Source organism: Ailuropoda melanoleuca, chromosome 3 (genome assembly GCF_002007445.2).
Source record: "Ailuropoda melanoleuca isolate Jingjing chromosome 3, ASM200744v2, whole genome shotgun sequence".
Lineage (NCBI taxonomy): Eukaryota > Metazoa > Chordata > Mammalia > Carnivora > Ursidae > Ailuropoda > Ailuropoda melanoleuca.
In genome coordinates this window covers 43,591,749-43,611,409 of record NC_048220.1, presented here as the reverse complement: position 1 = coordinate 43,611,409, position 19,661 = coordinate 43,591,749, and the positions used below count along the sequence as shown (strand labels likewise).

Sequence of the window (19,661 nt, the reverse complement as noted above, 5' to 3'; positions counted from 1 at the left end):
ATGCTCTCAATATTGATTAGAATGTTTCCCTGCAGATTTATCACTGGTCACTTGAGAAATGAAGAGGTGACAGGCTACCTCAGCCAATGTTAATCAGTATTTTTTTGTTGTTTAGTATTAATTCATGAGAGGTATAAACAATGTCCATCAGCAGTGGAAATGGAGTCCCTGGGTGTCAGTGCCCTCATATCTTCTAAACACTAGAGCTGAAAACGGTGGGAACTTTTTACCTTTAAACTACATTTATACCATCTTTACATCCATCCTCGTCTATATCCCTCTGATATGAGAAAATTAAGAGGAAGAAAACCCCTAAAATCAGGTTGTCCATTTAAGAGTTATCTCAATTTCACTTGCAAAGTTTTTTAAAAAGCATATTACAAACAAGTTTATGATAAAATAACATTACGGAAAACAATACATGTGTGTTTCTGGCATGAAGATAAAAAAGTCGTGAAGAACAAGTATCATATAGTTAACCATGGTTGTTTTTGGCAGAAGTATTATGGGGTGATCTTTCTCTTTATCATTTATGCTTTTCTACAGTTCTCATATTTTTGCAAAGGACGTACATTACTCTTATAATTGGAAGAAATGATACAGCGTTTCTTTTTTTTAAAGAGACAGTTAAGGGCTGCAAAGAGATACCCCTAACACACTGGCTCATTAAAAAAAACAACAGGTGAGGAGGACTGGTTAAAGTTAATTTTTCATTGCACATAAAATTAAATATGCCCATAATGTATGATTCTCAAAGTAAAGCCCAACAGGATTTGCTCATGATGGCTAGCGAGAAAGTTGGAGATGGACTGTCCAAAAAAGAACAATGTACTTCATGGACTCTCAAATTAGAAATGATCATCTACTTAGTCTTAGTCAAGAGATGAAATTCTTGGTCTAGATATGAGGGCATGCACACCTTTACATTTGCTCTCTGCCTTTAAAAGTCTTCACTATTTTTAAAATTATATTATTGAAAGACGTTCTTAAAAATATAGCATGCTTTCTGGCACCTGAAGGTAGTGACATGTATTTAATAAAAATTTACTTTAGAGACTGATTATCCTGGCTACAGAGGGAGTCTTTATTTATTTTTCTAGGACTTCTAAGAAATGAAGCATTCGATATAACTGAATATTTCAGAAAAGAGAATCTTTATCTTTAATTGAGTAAAATCATTAAAAAAAATTTTTTTTACCAGTTAGGTTAGAATCATTGCCCAATCTCTGCCTTATTAAACGATAATAAGTACCATCTAAACTTTTCTTAATTGAATGAGCATCAGTAACTTTAATTTAAACATGCTCTCCAAGTAGAATGAAGTACAACAAATCCATAATATTCCACTCCTATTAGTTATTGTGTTTTATTACTTACTGTCAAGTGGTCGGCTATCACCTCTTGCTGCTGCCAGAATGAATGTCCCTAGCTGTGCCTTTCTCTCTCACTTTTTTTATTTTTAATTTTGTTTAAGTCCAATAAAATAGTGGGCTAGCAAGATCCACAGGCCAGCCCCTATCCTGGCTTTTCTTTTGCTTATTTATTTATTTATTTATTTATTTTCTAATTCTTGAGGTATACGTCATATACCATAATATTTCCCCTTTAAAAGGGTACTCTCCCTCACTTTTATTATTCTTTCCTCTGTTCTGAACTTAGAATGGATAATCAATTTATTAGTACCATGCACAAAATAAGAATAAATAGAGTATTACTGATGGCTGGCCTGAGAGGTTTTCTATCAGTCAATTGCAAATATACTCTGACTTTTCTATGTAAAATAACATTAAAAATTAGCATAAAGATTAAGAGTAGACTATGGGAAAAATAGGCTTGATACTTATAGCCTCCGAGAAGAAAATGATGACTCGAATACCTGAAGGAAGTTAAGTGCTTTGGAAAAAAGTACCAGTTTGCTCAGTGAGAGAGATGAATTCTACATGGTACTAGGCACAACACAGAGCTAACATTCCAAAAGAGCTTCTGTTTCTTATAAAAACCAAGATTAAGCTAGTTTAATATCATACGTTAGATAGATGAAAAGTAGTCAAAAACTATATAGTTTTACAACCTATCAAGCCTGTGGGACCCTAGTCTGACTTAATCCAGTGTCAAAAAGAGAGTCTGATGAAACTTGAAATGGCCTGGTGAAATTTGAAAGGTACACAACACCCCTGGGATGCGTTCATGAAGAGGCTTTAAAATTCTTTCTTGATTTATAAGCTCAGACTGCCCTTCCTCCTCTAATTTCTGGCACTAGTCAGAAAATAGGTACTGTGTGCTTTGAACTTTGCAAAGAGGATCTGATACCTTACCTCTGTAAAACTGATTAGAGAATATGCCCAAACCTGTATCCCTATGTGACTACGTTCAGTTTGGTACTAGTTTTGATATGATGAAACTCAAAGAAACCTGGAAAAAGGACTTAGAGACATAATTTAATGAAAAGGATTATATAGTTTATTAAAGAACCTGACAGAGTCAATATAGGAAGCCAACTCTATCTCCGATTAACTACCAATCTTATTCAAACTGGTATGAAAACCCTATGCACAGGTCGGGATGATTTACAGTGGGACTAAAGAGACTCCCCAGCTGTAAATAGGATAGTTCTGCAGTACATCCCTTCTGATGTTGCAGGTATCTAAAGTAAAATACTACATTCCTTGTTTACCTAAACTGGGGTCTTAGAACTTACTGCAGACTCTGTATTCAACTGAGAAATCAACCTGTTTTGAATTTTAGAGTCAAATTTCACGCTATCATAAAAAATTCTAATTGTAGACTAAAATAATGGCTTTATTCCTTGATGTTGTTTCTTTCATTTAGTGAAACCTTTTAAAATACATTATCTGAAGCCTTTAAACATATTTAGATGGCAAACCAATGACAAAAATTATGAGGTTATATTTATGTAATGCTTTTCTTATATAGAGGTATAATTGTATTTGTTACCTGACACTATCCTTGTGATATAAGGAATAGCAGACTTTGAGCTCTCCTGGGAAGATTGAAGAGAAAATGGATGGTCCTATATACATTTTTACTACATAGAGATGCTCTGTTTTACATTGGCTTTCAAAAGATCAATAGGTTGGCTCAATTGTTAAGTGTATGTTTTCTTACTAGGGCAGAGATGTCAGGAGATTTCTGGGTTATGGATTAATATTTTTGGGGGGGAAGCTTTGTTGAGGCATAGATGGTATATAAAAGAGCTACACTTGTTTGGACATGTATAGTCTGATGGGTTTGGACATGTGCCCATGCCCATGGCACTATCACCACAATAAGGTAATATCAAATAGTAAATAATTAGGATTGTTCAGCTGCATGGGGCCCAAAGTATTTACTGATGTAAAAACAACAAAAATATTTTATTTTCTGTCATAATGGATTTGAAGGAATTAATAAAAAGAAAATACTTAACAGTAAAAATTATAAAAATAGGAATAGCACATTTTATTTATCTTATAATTTATACAGAGAGAAATAGACGGGTCCTGATTTTAAAGTAACTTGCCCAAGGTGAGATAAGAGATTTAGAAGTACAACTGTAGTTAGAATATAAATTCCTGTTTGTCTATACAAATCTGGCTAAGGATCTGGCCCAAGAAACTGGGTAAAGATTATAAAACCAAAGGAAGATTACTCTCTGATCAAAGGAGATTTCCTAAGATGACAGAAGCCCCAGTAAAGTATCATACCTATTAGAACACTTGGCTAAATGCTAAATGGGAGGCCTCCATTCACACAAGGCCTCCATTCACACAAGTGCATTAATCCACTGGGTGGATTAATGCACAGGCATTAGAATACAAAGCTTTTTTGTTCTGATGGATTTCTTCCCACTACTTTTAATCTGAAGATATTACATTAAATTCTAAAGTGAACTAGCAATAGTCAGCAAGTGTTAGACAGATAACTTCATAAAGTCAGGAAATAATATTACTGGATGCTTTACTTCAGCATGTAGACAAGCTCACACATAAACCCTTTTAACAAAGAATATGATTATAAAATGGAATTGTGAAAGCATGTGAAAGGAATATATATTTTGAAATTTTATTTATGTTGTATTTATATTTAGCTATATTGATTACAGGCCTTAACTGCAACTAACACAGTATTAAAATTCAAAATTTCCATTTGTAGGATTTGTACAGGACAAAATGGAACCAGAAATAGCTATATTTTTCTCCTTACAAATTTAAAATTATTTTTATATAGCACTATGAATTTATTAAAGGTCTTTTCATTATCTAATTTACTTCTTACAAGAACCTTGAAGGGTACACAAAGCATTTTCTACCTGGATTTATGGTAAGAAAATGGAGTCACACAGGCTTAAATAACTTCACTGCTAGTAAGTGGACTTAAAAATCTTAATAAATTCCTGTTTACTTTTTGAGAAGATGTTTTATAAAAGCCAGATATGCAGCCATATAGCCCAATCAAGAAACCTTTCTGAATAGGTTCGGCTGATGTATGAAGTTACAGAGCCAAAGTCAAATAATACTTTCAGCTTCTTTCCCTGTGATGATCTTACTATGAAAATGCTTATGAGAACCTTTGGATCTGTTCCCAGAGTTTATATAGTTCTAACCATCGAATATCTTTCAGCTGGGAAGACAGGCTAAGTTCTGACATTCAGGGATGCTTAAAATTCTACTTTGTTTCCAAAATGCTGTGCAGTGAGATGTCTCACGGTGTCATTTTTTAATCATGGGGCAAGAAGGAAAACTAGACTTAAAAACTCCACAGTAACATATGAATTTCAAATAAATGTAGTGTTTACTGAAATTCACATATCTTTCATAATAAACAATTTTCTAGCATCAGCCATACTAGTCAATTTAAAAAGGTCAAGTAAGTTTAGAGGAAATACAATTCCAAGAAAAAGGTAATTCATAATGCACCACAGAGAGGGGCTAAAAGCATATTTTGTTCAGCATTCTAATAAGATGGTGATAAAACAATACTGCTCCTAATAGCACTGTCAAATTATAAGAATCAAAATAAAAAGACTGACTCAGTGCCTAGATCTTGGTTTCTTAGTGCCAAATACAATGGAAAACCAGAATTTCTTGAAGAAGTGGTTGATTTCAGCCCCGGAGAGGGAAAAACACAAGATCAACCTGAAGCATCTTGTGTTTGAAAGTAAAAATGTGCTCGAAGTTGACAGCAAGTTGCAAAGACACAGGAGCCAACCTGAAAAACTACTAATGACCAATTCTGGGACTATATGAACAGCAAAATAAATAATGATAGTTTGGGATCATAACACATAGAATAAAGTGAATATTCACAAGCCCAAATTGATATGAGTAAATAAGTGAGTAAATAAGTAAGTAAATACATAAATAGAGATCTTTCCTATAGAAGAATTCCAAGTAATAAAAATAGTGCAAATTAGGGAAAAGAAAACTCACCATTAGAACGTGACAGTAAGTAACTTGCCTATAGGCAAGATCCACCAATGGATACTAAAATTAGTGGGGGAAAGTTTGAAAAGAAACAGGACAGACGGTCTCGAAGTATTTTTTCCCCCAAATACTCAAAATCTCAAAGGGAAGAAGAGTAACTTTAGAGTGTAGCAGTTCAACAGACACTACTTTAAACTAGTGATCCAGGTAGTATCATGACTAAAAAGACAATAGGTAACTTTATAATGCATTGGGAAGGACATATCATTTCTGTGGCAATCTTGCCAAAAATATGCATAATTTTAATATAATCATGAGAAAACATCAGACAAACTCACATAAGACATTCCACAAAATATATAACCAGGACTCTTCAAAGTGTCAAGGACATGAAAGACAAGAAAAGATTAAGAAACTGTCACAGATTAGAGGAGACTAAGAAGAGACGTGATGACTAAATGCAAGTAATGTAACAACATTAATTGCTTGGTTTTAATCATTGCACTATGGTTATATAAGACCTTAACATTAAAGGTATATGGGAACTCTCTGACTTTTCCATAGGTCTAAAATTATTTAAAAATAAAACAATCAAAAATTTAAAAATGCCCCACATTTTTTGGAAGCTAATTTTAACTGACATTCAGATTTAAGGAAAATCCAGGTATTTCTAGAAGATATAAGCAACATTAAATTCAGAAAAGTAATTACTAATGTAATTCTCTAATTATGGCATAAAAAAGTTTTAACACGGCTAATTTTCTCATAAATAGACTGAAATCAGCTCTAGAAGATTCTTTCATGTTAAGAAATCATTCTACAATTCAAATCTTTCTTTAATTGCGTTTAATATTTCAAAGGCAGATCAGTAAGTTAAAACAGCACTGCTTATATCTAATATAAGACTTAACTGTAGAGCACTATTACAGTAATTATTTATTTCCAATTCTCTCACTCCTATTAGATCATAAACTATAAAGGCAAGAACCATCCATCTATTGCCAACTTCATACCTCTGGCCCTGCATGGTTCTTGACACACGGGCATACTAATATTTATTAGCTCAAAAATGAATTAAAAGTTCAAGTAAAAGCTTTTTCTAGTTGAAAGGAATTACTTTCAAATATTTAAAATGCATATATATAAAATGCTTTCTCATTTTAAAATGAGAAAATTATGTCTTAACTTAAAAATAAAATAAGCCTCACTGTACTTCTTTCAAATCTCAGTATTGCCAATATAGCTTGTTTCTGTTCTGGGTTATACTTTACCTACATGACCTAGTCACATGTAAGTTTATCCTTTCTTTTAAATTCAGCTTATAATTTGTGTCATTATTGTGAGTTAATTTTTTAATAGTTTCATTCAAATATATTTCAGTGACTTTGAATTCTTCATTAAGTGCCTGCCTTTATTTACTATAATATCAATGGGGAATATGGTGCAAATAATCTAAGAACTATATCCTTTAGATAGTTATGTGGTATTACTTTTGCTACTTAAAATGAATACTAATGCCTATGGCTAAATGCTATACCACTGTTCTGTATTAGAATATGTAATCTTTAAGGCTAGATGTGGCATCTTATTTTTTGATATATCTCCAAGTAAACTGTTATAGAACCTGGTAGATAAAAGCAATTCTTGGTATCCAAAAAGCAGGATAATATAGAAGACGTATGCATAAAGCAGATGTGTTAAGCCAAATTTAGTATATATTATTAAAGCTAACAATAAAATTTCTCATCATTTTCACTGAATCTACAGTGTAATTTATTACTGTGAAAAGAAAACAGAGGGTTCCAATCTGTTAATTTGGAAATTGGACATTACATGTTTTATAGCTGAAACAGTTTTTTTTTTTTTAAAGATTTATTTATGTATTTATTTGACAATGAGAGAGACAGCTAGAGAAAGAGGGAACACAAGCAGGGGGGGTGGGAGAGGAAGAAGCAGGCTCCCAGCAGAGGAGCCTGATCTGGGGCTCGATCCCACAACGCCAGGATCATGCCCTGAGCTGAAGGCAGACGCCTAACGACTGAGCCACCCAGGCACCCCATATAGCTGAAACAGTTTTAAATTAAAGATCCTCAGTGAAAGAGCGTTTTACAAGCTCTTTTAGCTTCATAAGAATCATAGTAAAATGAAGAACACATTTAACCTGTATAAATAGCAGGGTATTATTATTTTTTGGCTTTTGATTAGCTTTATTAGTATTTTAGATTTTCAGTGTCTTAACATAAACAAACAAAACACAAGACTTTATATTTCATACTATTCAAACCAATGCACAAATGTTTACAAAAGTCCCAAACATAGGGCCTAAATGCTTTACTTAATGTTTTAAAGGGTATACAATATAAAAAATGAATATTATATTCTTCTGCACTCCTAGATATGTGTTATGGCATTTAACTTTTGTCTGATGTCAAGTCTGTTAGTTTTCATTAAGCTTTTTAGAATAATAGTTATGATCATGTTTGCCTGAATTTACTTCTCAGACAAAGCCCTAGCTAGAAATTTTATTGGTGAACTATCCAAAGAAAGTATTAAAAAAAAAAAAAAAAAAGCAAAACTCAGGATGGAAGGAGGAGGGAAAGAGGAGAAAAGAAAGGAAGAGGAGATGGAAGGAAGAAGGAAATGCACCAAGTAAAAATAAAAACCTGATAAATTTTCTTACCTTCACTTTTCTTTTCTGCTTGTTTTGCTGCATTTTCTACTTTTCTTTGTTTTGCTGCTAAGAGTTCCCGCTTTAACTGTCTTGCTTCTTTTCTGAGCTCGTCACTATAAAGCAAAAATAGTTATGTAAATATATAATACACTCAGAGAGAAAACTGTTTAGCAAAAACAGGATTATTGGTTTTCAGGTACACTAAATCTCTAAGAAAAACAAAATAAATAATGTAATACATTTTGTTACTTACATGTCTATTGTGGTATGGAAACATAGCTAAAGGATTATTTTAAAAGCTCCAATTTTTCATAATAGCAATATAATATGAATTACCTGTAAAATATACTCCCTTTCAAATGTATCAAACAGAATAGATAAGTGAGAAATGACCCATTGTTCTTCTAATTCAGCTGTGAATTTAACATTCTAGTTCCAATTTAATAAATCATAGAGATCCTGAATCAAAGCAAAATTTTAATAGAAATTCTATTCTCTAAACCTGGATATACACAAAAAGATGTGGCTTTAAAACTTGATTAATTCCTGAACTGGCGCCAGTAACTACCATTTATCAAGCAATTACATGCTAGGTGCAGTGCTAAAATGTTAAAGCTGAATTTTAAAAACTCAATTTTTAACTCATTTGATACCACAATTTGACAAATAATTTCATCTTCTGTGAAACCTAGCAGGCTGTGGTATTCTGATGATTAATACAGTCATATATTAAAGGTAAACTGAGATGTAAATACTGACTTCACCACAAGTCGTTACATGACTAGTTTCTACAAGCCAGTTTTAGGGTAAATTCACATTCATGTGCTTGGTACCCATGACATGAACCATAGGGTCACTTGTGGCCAGTCAAAACTTTGCATTTCATATCTGTGAATGTCAGGCATCCACCCTATTTCAGTAAAAGCTGGAATGGATAACAGATACTCAAAGAACACTGTAAACCCGAGTAGGTAACAAGTTTGGAAAAGGTCTAAAAGAAAACCAAGCCAAGCTTTTGTGGAATCTTTAAACATTTCCATACTGATTCAACCTTTGTGCTGCTTCTTCTTTTTTTTTTTTAAATGATTTTTTATTATATTATGTTAGTCACCATACAGTACATCCCTGGCTTCCGATGTAAAGCTCGATGATTCATTAGTTTGCGTATAACACCCAGTGCACCATGCAATACGTGCCCTCCTTACTACCCATCACCGATCTATCCCATTCCCCCACCCCCCTCCCCTCTGAGGCCTCCAGTTTGTTTCTCATAGTCCATAGTCTCTCATGTTTCATTCCCCCAATGCTTCTTCTTGATCCCCAAATCTTATACTTTTCCTCCCCTTTTAAAACAATGTCCTGTATCAGTTACCAAACTGATAGGTCTTACAATGTGCACAACTCAGTTCTTTTTACCACTTTTCCACATCAAACACATATAGCTATATTTTCTATCTGCTTGGCCTCCAAGATCCTGAATTCTGAAACTTACCTTTCTGATCAAAATCTACTACAGTTTTAAGTTTCTCAGTCTTTCATTCCTATTGAACCTGTGCTCATTTATGTTATAATGAAAGCCAACACCTTCATAGTTCAGGATCCATCAGCCCTATTCTGACCCACCTGGCTCTCTAACCATTCCAGATGATATGGTCAGTTATTTCACTGATATCCTCACCAGCACCTTTAATTTTCTTGACTTGTTTGTCCTTACGAGTATATTATAATCACCTAGAAGAATTTGTTCACGACATACTCCAGGAGACAAACCTCCAGAGAATATTATTTTGTTAGTTGTGAGATGTTGCTTGGGAATTTGTCCCAGTAACAAGGTCCCCAGGTAATTCCAATATGCATTCAGGTTTGGGATCCAGTACATTAGGACTGCCCTATAGCAATTATCTTCTCTTCCTTACAACTCCAAGCACTCCTTCACTGATCCTTTCATTCAGCCAACAAATATACTCAAATTTCCCTGGACTCTGCTCCAATCAAGTGATGATTATCTTCACCAGTGGACTCCTTTCCTGAAAGAACAGTTTATGTATAGAGTCTACTTTCTCAACCTTGAACTTCTTTATCTCTTGCAATCTATCCTTCTTACACTCTACTGAAACTGCTTCTGAATCAACCAAATTCGATGGTCTTTTCTCAGGCTTTCTTTTCCTCTTCAGCTTCTCCATCATTCAATGATATTACCCACTCCTTCCTTCTGGAAATTCTATTCTAACCAGACTGTGTACCACTTTAGAGTCTTGATTCTGTAATTCTTATTGTCTTAATTATTTGTTCTGTTCTCAGCCTATAATTCTTGGCATTTTTCTCATTTCCATGCCCTGTATACTAGCATTTTTATCTAACCTTATAACATCAAATATCACTTCTATATATGTTATTTCCAAATCTAGATGTTTTGTCTGATTTTTTGGTCCTGCATTTCTAACTACCCATTACAAATCTCCATGTACATTAGTGATGTCCAACAGAAATATAAGGTAAGACATATATGCAATTTTAACTTTCCTAGGAATCACATTAAAAAAATGATAAAAGGAAACAGGTTAAATTAATTTTAATAATTTATTTTTTAATTTTTAAAAAAGAGTTTATTTATTTATTTGTCAGAGAGAGAGTGTTAGCATGAGTGGGGGGAGAGGCAGAGGGAGAAGCAGGCTCTGCACTGAGCAAAGAGCCCCATGTGGGACTTGATCCCTCATGACCTGAGCCAAAAGCAGATGCTTAACCACTGAGCCACCCAGGCATCCCTAATAACTTATTTTAACTCAGTAATTTCATATGTCCAAAATATCATTATTTCAACATACAACCAATATAAAAATATTAATTCGATATTTTACATTCTTTTTCTGGTATCTATGTTACACTTACAGGGCATCTTAGTTCAAACTAGCCACATTTTAAGGAACCAGATCTAGATGGATAGCGGAGGCTAGACGCTGCATAATTACAAACTATGTTCAAACTTGAAGTCATCTCCTCCCTGCCCAAATCTGTTCCTTTTCCGGAAGTCTCTATTTGATTGTGGAGCCACTTTCCTCCTAATGACCAGACTTTAAACTTCCTCTGGGACTGTTCCCCCACCCTTTCACTGAATCATTGTCGAAGTATGTCATTTTCCAGTCTCTCTCATATATAACTACTCCTCTTGACTCAGCATCAATGCCTAGTTTAGGCTCTCATTAGGTATTCCTCAGATAAATGTAATTACTTTCTATTTCTTGAAGTTATATGAGCACAGGGAATAGCAACCACATCTTTGCTCTATCCACTAAATACCATTAACTTTTTATTATACTATTTAAAAAAATTTTTAATTTGGTAAGTAATTCAGAAATTTAGATGATGTTTTCTGAACACTAAGGTCTTTGAGGAAAAGATTATTTTGAAAGTTGAACAGGAAATACTGCATGATGGCTGAACAAACTAGTTCTGAGAGTAATCTGAAGTATGTAAAATATGAGAGGCAATGACAGTATATACTGTTGTAGAAGCAGTAAAACACAATAATCAAAAGGATTAACTTTGAATTCAGAAAGTCCTGATTTAAAGGCTAACTCTATCACTTATTATCTGAGCGACCTAAGAACAATTACTTAACTGAGACTCAGTTTCTTCAACTGTAAGATGGGGGTAAGATATTTAAAATATTGGGCACCGAATACATGTTCAACAGATGGTAGCTATTATTATTTAGATCATGTTTAAAATAGCACTACAGTTAAGGATTGCTTGTGATGTAGGTATATTTCTTTATTATGTTATTTACTATAAATAAATGTTACCTCTACTACATGTGGAGATTAACTTTGTTCATAATTTTTATAAAGGGTAATGAATGCATAATGCCAGCTTCTCAAGATCTATCCTTAAATGGTCAAAGACCTGGATGCACTACTGAAGCAGCCATAATAACATACAAACTGAGTAAGGATGAATAAAAACTCAAAAAAGACAAAGTGAGACAGAGAAGAGAAGGTCTATAAGATTATTAAAAATGGCTTCATTATACTGAATTTTTCAAATGATTCAGAATTTACAACATTGTCAAAATCTTCCAGACTACTGAAACAATACTATTTGCTGGTACTTGTGTAATCCATAACTCCTGGAATGAAGTCCTTACAGCACAGTCTAATTTTAGGGTTCCCAATCTTATGTTTTCTGGAATATAATCTTATCTACTGGCACTAGAATAATTTAAATCTGTTAAAATGAGAATAAAAATTGTAAGCCTAGAGTACATGTCACCTTATACAACCAAATTAGGGGCTTGCTTTAGAGCCTAGGCAGCATATTTTTGCCCTCAGAGCCTAGTTTCTGTTTGTATGATAAAAGAAATGGCTTCTGGGGTGCCCTCATGGCTCAGTCAGTTAAGCATCCAACTCTTGATTTGGGCTCAGGTCATGATCTCAGCGTCCTGGGATTGAGCCCCATATCAGGCTCTGTACTCAGAGGGGAGTCGGCTTGAGGATGCTCTCTCTCTCCCTCTCCCTCTCCTCTCCTCCAACCCCTGCTCTCTCCCGCTCTCTCTCAAAAAAAAGGAAAGACTTCTGTAAACTATTAACTCTGAGCTAATTAACTTTTTTCCCTAATAAGTATGTTTCTAATTTAAGTTCATTTGAATTTTAATATGGTTTTTATATCATCATTATCCACCAGATAATTCTGCATTATAATATTTTATCTGGTCCAATGGAAAAAAGAATTTCTTTAAAAAAAACCAGCCCAATAAAATAGCAGCAGCCTAGGAATTATAGTAGCCTTTATATATTTAGTAACAGCAAATAAATTACTAATTTACTCAGTAATTTCTGGAGCATCTAATATTTGTACGGTACCATTCTGAGTGATGGCATAGAAATCACCTCCCTTACCACTTAATCTTCTCAATGACCTGTGGTATAGGTATTTTACAGATAAGAAGTCTGAGGCTTGTGGAAATTAAATACTTAACCTGAAGTCACACAATCTATCAGTAGCTGACAGAGATCGAAACTAAAAATGGGCTTGTCCGTGTTCTTTACATTATGATACACTAATACCTTGAGAAAATCTCCAAGGAGCCTAAATTCCAAAGAGGGACATAAATCTTGTACATAAATAAGTAGTAATGGTACATAATAAAAAGTGGTGAACTGCCATGACAAAGAAATGTCTGAAGCATTTTGCATTACAGAGAAGGAAAGATTACAGTAGGCTAAATAAGGGATGGCTTCACAGAGGAGACAACTGACCTGTGCCCTGAAAGATGAATAGGAACTACCCACCCATGTGGAGATACAGTGAAGAGGCACCTGAGCAGTGTGTTTAAATCAAGACAGGGAGGCGGGAAAACACAGGGTGGGTGTTAAAACATTATGCTGTATCATAAATATTTATAGGGGTTGGGGCTAGTAACAAAAGATAGAGCTAGGAAGAGAATCTGAGACAGAGTCTAAATGCCAAGCATTTATGAGTGACCAGGTGGGAATATTTTCCTCCAATTGCTCTACACCTCTGAGCTTTTAATTTTTTTATATCCAATTTCTCACCTGCTCTTATTGCTTCATTTTACCTACTATCCACCTACTTTAATACCTTACTAGTAACTCATATACTCCTTAAATTGCTGTCTTAGAAAAAGTAACTTATGACCTCCTAATAACAAGTTTCAGTGGCTTCCCTTTCGATGGTAACTTAGACCTTCACTAGAATCTTTCTTGACCACCTTACCTGTGACCTTTTGCAATCTCAGACATAGTGCCATGCCACATCTTCTACATTTCTAATATTCTGTCTCTGTTTCCATTGGGTTTTACTCTTTGACCCCTGCTCCTCAAATTTAGGGGCTTCTCAGTAGCTTCATCAACCCTCTCTTTCTCTTTAGATTTCATCCACATTCAGGACTTCAATTCCACCTATCTTAATGCATTCAATGTATAAAATCAAGATTGTTAGCCTAACGCTCTTCATATATTTCCACTAAATCACATTTCTAATTGCCAGATGGATACTTTCATTAGATATTCCACAAATGCATCAAATTTACCATTTTAAAAGTCATACTGATCATTCTGCCTTCTCAAAAAACATCACCTTATTTTTGTCTTTCCTATTTTTGACCACCAGAATGCTGGTTGTCAGGCCCACCTTCTACCATTACTCCCTTAATTTTGACAGCTGATTAGTGGTCACATCCTTCCTTTACAAAGTCTCTTTCTTTCTGTAGTCAGTGACAGGTGTTCGGATTTTCACAACTGCACTATCACAACAGTCCACCCACCTGGCCTGTGTGCCTCTGGTTTGACCTTTCTTCCATTCATTTACTATACTTACGTCAAACCCTGTAATTCTACTCCTCTAATGTTCATAACTCCCCAAATCCTACTGAAGTGTGCACTACTTTCTTTCCCAAACATGTGAGTCCCTCCCATTAGCTACATTTAAACCGCTTTTTCAACCTTATCTCTCACATATCCTCTACAGTTAGACTAAATTTCAGCCAAAATATACCAGTCATAATTATGTTGGCAACCTTTCAGCTTCAGTACACACATCCCTTTGTTCATGCTATTTCCATTTTACCTAAAATGATCTTTCCTCCCTATTTCCGTCTACTAAAATCCCCCTCAGCTTTCAGTACAACACGCAGAAAGTGGCACCCCAGCACAGCGTTGGGGCAAGGTTGCCAACCTCACTGAGCCTTAGTCTTCTCATCTGTAAATTGTGGCTGTATTCAGCATATGTATTATAAAAAGGCTGATGCAAATGATTAAGAGTAAGTCAGAGTAAGAGCACTATCAGGTGCTTAGAAGGCAGGGTTTCTTAATGACAAATACACTATAATAAATTCATGACTGTTAAATTACATAAACAATTTAAATAATTAAAACTTTAAAAATTAATCATTTCAGTAAAAATTGATGGTAAAATGATACTAAGTGCTACACTATTAAAGGCATCTACTCAAATGTCATTGATAGGTTGTTTTTTCTTTTTAAATCCAATGTCCATTTCAAAGATTAAACAAAACATTTTGGTAAAAACAGAGACATGTTTATCAGAAGACCTAGACTCAACATCATGATATGGCCACAAGCAATTAATCCTCCTTCTTTGCCTCAGTTTTACCATTACCCAAGTACATTCTGAGAAAGGTGTAAAAGTGATTATACTCTGCAGATCATTCTGTTTCAACCTCTTTGTATTAAGGATCTTAAAACCCATTATTGAAGGAAATGGTGAGATGCCAAATACAGTCATTTCATCTTAGATACAAGAAGGTGAAGTGTGAAGATAGTAGGAGATTTTTTTCAATTTTGTTCAAGTCAGTAATGGAACTGTAAACATGATACAAGCTCCTTATTCTTTATGCGGCTTCTCACTTAGTTTGCTAACTAGTCACTGAGTTAACAGTACATTTAGATTTGAATAGCTGAACTTTTTTTATACAACAGAAGACACTATGAACAAATAACTACAAAGTTTTTATAATTATAGTGTGTATTTATTTTTATCAGACTGTATTACTTTATAGTTTTAAACTATAAATGTTTTAAACCATGCAGCTTTTCAACTTGAGACTGAGGATTTAAAATGGCAACAATTATCTTGCATAATTTTCAGTTTTTATTTTTTCCCAGATGACTTTTAAAAAAAAAATTTATTTCTTTGAGAGAGAGAGAGAGAGAAAGAGAGAGAGACCAAGCATGAGAAGGGGGCAGGGCAAAGGGAAAAGTAGAGAGAATCGTAAGCAGATTCCCGGCTGGGTGTGGAGCCTGATGTGGGGCTTGATCCCAGGACCTTAAAATCATGACCTGAGCCAACGGCAGACACTTAACCAACTAAGCTACCCAGGTGCCCTGTGTTTGACTTTTGAAAAGAACTTTAATCTATGAAAATGAAGTGGACAATAAATGAATTTGTTTAGTAACCTTATTAAGCAAGCTGACAGCTAAACATAGGTCCATTACAGATCACTGTTTCTGGGACCATAGATGTAGTACTTACAGTTAGCTTAAGCCTGCTATTTCCCAACATCTGATAAGAATTCGTAACACATGGAAATGATTGCAAAGCAAACAGTACACCCTTCATGGTTTTCAGTCAGCTGCTTTAATCACAAAGATACTAAATCTGTTTGTAATGAAACAACAGCTTGGCTGTTGATGAAATCGTAAAATAGCCATAATAATAGCCTATCAGAAGCATTAAAACTATAGATGTATGGCATGATTTTTAGGCTTATGGTATCATCAGCTGAAGCAGGGAGTGGAGGTTTAGCAGGGATCAGAAGGTATCATAACATGTAGTTTATACATGAATTGTGAAAATATATACATATATTCAGGAAATATCTAACCAAATTAAACCAAGGAAACCCACTGTATGTTTAAAGCTCTGCTTTACCTATTACTGGCAGTCTGGCCTTAGACAACTAGGTTAAATCTAAGTCTCAGTTTCTGTATCTTGAGATGTGAAATATACTAAGATTATAAGAAATGAATACAATTCCATGGAAATTGACTAGCATACTTAACAAGATGCTCAGAATATGTACTCAACATTAGTTTGCTTCTATTATCATTAGTTTTCTCACCCCCACCACAAACACTCTTTCTTTTTTTGCTATTTACAGAATCAGTTACTGACCAACTGAGACCTCAGGCTAACTAAAAAGATTAAAACGGCAAATTCTTTCATTTTTCTCATGAATACATAGATTTCAAAAGCTTACTAATAAATTTTTGTGTTTGATGCACTGCTTGGATTAAATACTACATGCTATGAAAATGAAAAATGCAACAGTTTAAAAAAACTAAAAATTACAAAATTCCCATATCCTAATTCTGGTCACTGAACACTTGGAACTGAATTGCTTATTTTCTTTCATTATAATCTAGTTGAGAAGGTAAAGAATAAAGTAAACAAAGAAAAGTACGTAGTGCTTAACAAATTCTATGAGGAAGGCTAAAGGAGAACCTACATTATTTTTAGTTTACATGATCTTAGAAAGCATCTACCAAAAGATAAGGTTTAATCCGAGAGATAATGCTCTACATGTCCTTCATAATCTATTACACTAATATGTAGGAATAGAAAAACTGTAATTTGGAAAGAAGGAGGAGTCTAAATGCACCTGCATATAGCCTTTAGACTTAAAATCTTATTTCATATGAAAGATCACATTTATTTCTAAATAAAAAGTTTAGACATCTGATGTAGATTGCCATTAATCTTGTAAGATCTCTTTCAAATCTCAGAAAGTTTTATTCTTTTCCAAAACAGACTAAACAGTGAATCCTGCACAAAATCATAAAATGTCCATAACAGTAGGTGATATTGCTATTCTGTCTAAACACCAGTAAGAAGTGCAGAATCAAACATGTTATTTTACAGCAAGATCTTGGCTTAGCTAATATTTCACACAAGTGGAGTAAATTTGTTGCGGCAGAAATTTGGTCTTTAGCCATATGTCTATTCCACAATCCAACTTTACAAATGATATTAACTCAATATGAAAAACATAAGATTTCCATTTCCAGCAAGGCAACATAGGAGGAAACCTGAAAATTCTCTTGCACTCAAACACCTAGGAGAGCGGAATAAAGTACATTTAAAATATATATATATAATAAATTTATAACTTAGCTCTTTAAATACATAGCTTAGCTTGCTAAAAACCAGGGGGTTGAAAAACAAGAAGAGGGCTAAGAGCCAGAGCAGGAAGCATTGCAAATGTTACTGGGATACTCTGAGTCAAGTGGTCTCAGTAACCTAGGACTGTGGGCTTTAACATGGGGTTTTAATCATGAGGACCGAAGTAGTACTCCGACACATAAATCTAAAGGTTCTCTACTCATAGGAAAGGTGAGAATAAACACATCTACTGAAGACTACCAAGAAGACTGTCTGTCTCAGGCCCATGCAGACTCTTAAGCTAATGAATATTCTCAGGATATCTAGGGAGTATTTTACTCTATTGTGCCTGTTGGAACAAAAAGCAAATTCTCTCTGAAAGAAGCAATCTTCAGTCAGATTTCAAAGGACTCTAAAGAGTTCTTAAAAAAAAAACAAAACCTCCCAATAAAAAGATTTCATAATATACAAGGAAACAAGGCATTGTGAGAACCAGAGGAATAACAAGTAGTAATAGAACCTGACCCTCGACTGCAAAAATAAAACAAGTATATTTATTATATGGAGATAATAAAAATTGGATACAAAATCTACATCAATAATTGGAAGAAGAATCAACAATTTTCAAAAGGGATAAATAGAATAGCTAAACTCAATGAATTACGGAATAGCTGGAAAAAAGAGAGTGAGTGAATTAGATATATCTGAAAACACACACAACACAGGATGCAAAACAGAGGAAAAAATCAACTGTAGGAACTTAAAAGAAATGGAAGACAGAGTGAGAACGTCCATTATAAGTGGAACTGCAGAAAGAGAAAACAGAAACAGGAATTAAGACAATAATATCTGGGAATTTTCCAAAATTGCTGAAAAATATTAGGCTTTAGATTCAGGAAGCTCAATGAATTCAAGCAAGATAAATAGAAAGAAAATCCAAATGTAGACATATCATAGTCAAAATGCAGACCACCACAAATTGATCTTTTTTTTTTTTTTTAAAGATTTTATTTGTTTGACAAAGAGAGAGAGACAGCCAGCGAGAGAGGGAACACAGGCAGGGGAAGTGGGAGAGGAAGAAGCGGCTCCCAGCAGAGGAGCCTGATGTGGGGCTCGATCCCAGGACTCCGGGATCACGCCCTGAGCCGAAAGCAGATGACTGAGCCACCCAGGCGCCCCCATGACAAACTGATCTTAAACAACCAGCATAGGGCACCTGGGTGGCTCAGTCAGTTAAGCATCCTGCTCTTGGTTTCGGCTCAGGTCATGATCTCATGGGTCATGGGAATCAGCCCTGCCAGGCTGCACGCTTGGCAGGGAGTCTGCTGGAAGATTCTCTCTCTCTGCCTTCCCTCCCCCAACCCCACATGCTCTCTCTCTCTCTCTCTCTCTCCCCCCTTCAAATAAAGAAAATGGATAAATCCTTTAAAAATATAAGGATAAAGCACTTAAAGTTAAATTCTGGCAAGTAGCCGGACATATTGTGAAAACAAAGTAGTCATGAACTTATGCAACATAAAATGAGGTCTATCATTATTGTCATTAAAGCAAAGAACAAATAATGGCTGGATGCTTAAAGAAAAATGATTACAGATTAGTTCTAACTAGCTTAACTATTTCAAGAATGCAAAATAACAGGTCAAAGTTAAGCTTGGGATATATTTCTACTAATGTACTATACAGTAGGTTCTTACCCATTTTCTGGCCTACAACGCTGCCTTGAGCATAAAGCAAAGACAAACCATTTACAGGTGTAGGATAAATGGGTGGGTCCAGGTGGTAGAAGGAGTACTAGCAGCAGCAAGAATATAAAAGACCAAAGGGGATTTAGCTGACAGCACAATCTGAGTCAACACCATGATGTGACTGCTCAAAAGAGTGTGTATGATCATAGGTCTCATTAAAAGTACAGGTTTCCCAATATGCAT

The 19,661-nt window shown here is 34.6% G+C and overlaps 1 protein-coding gene across 3 annotated transcripts in view; it reads right to left on the bottom strand.

Annotated features, from left to right (window-relative positions):
- Positions 1-19,661, bottom strand: part of CWC27 (CWC27 spliceosome associated cyclophilin) — a 185,198-nt gene that overhangs the window by 82,264 nt on the left and 83,273 nt on the right. For all 3 annotated transcript variants that reach the window (XM_034656283.1, XM_034656282.1, XM_034656281.1), the window contains one exon: positions 8,104-8,207. In XM_034656283.1, coding sequence (XP_034512174.1) covers positions 8,104-8,207 — 104 coding nt within the window. The remainder of the gene's footprint in view (positions 1-8,103; positions 8,208-19,661) is intronic.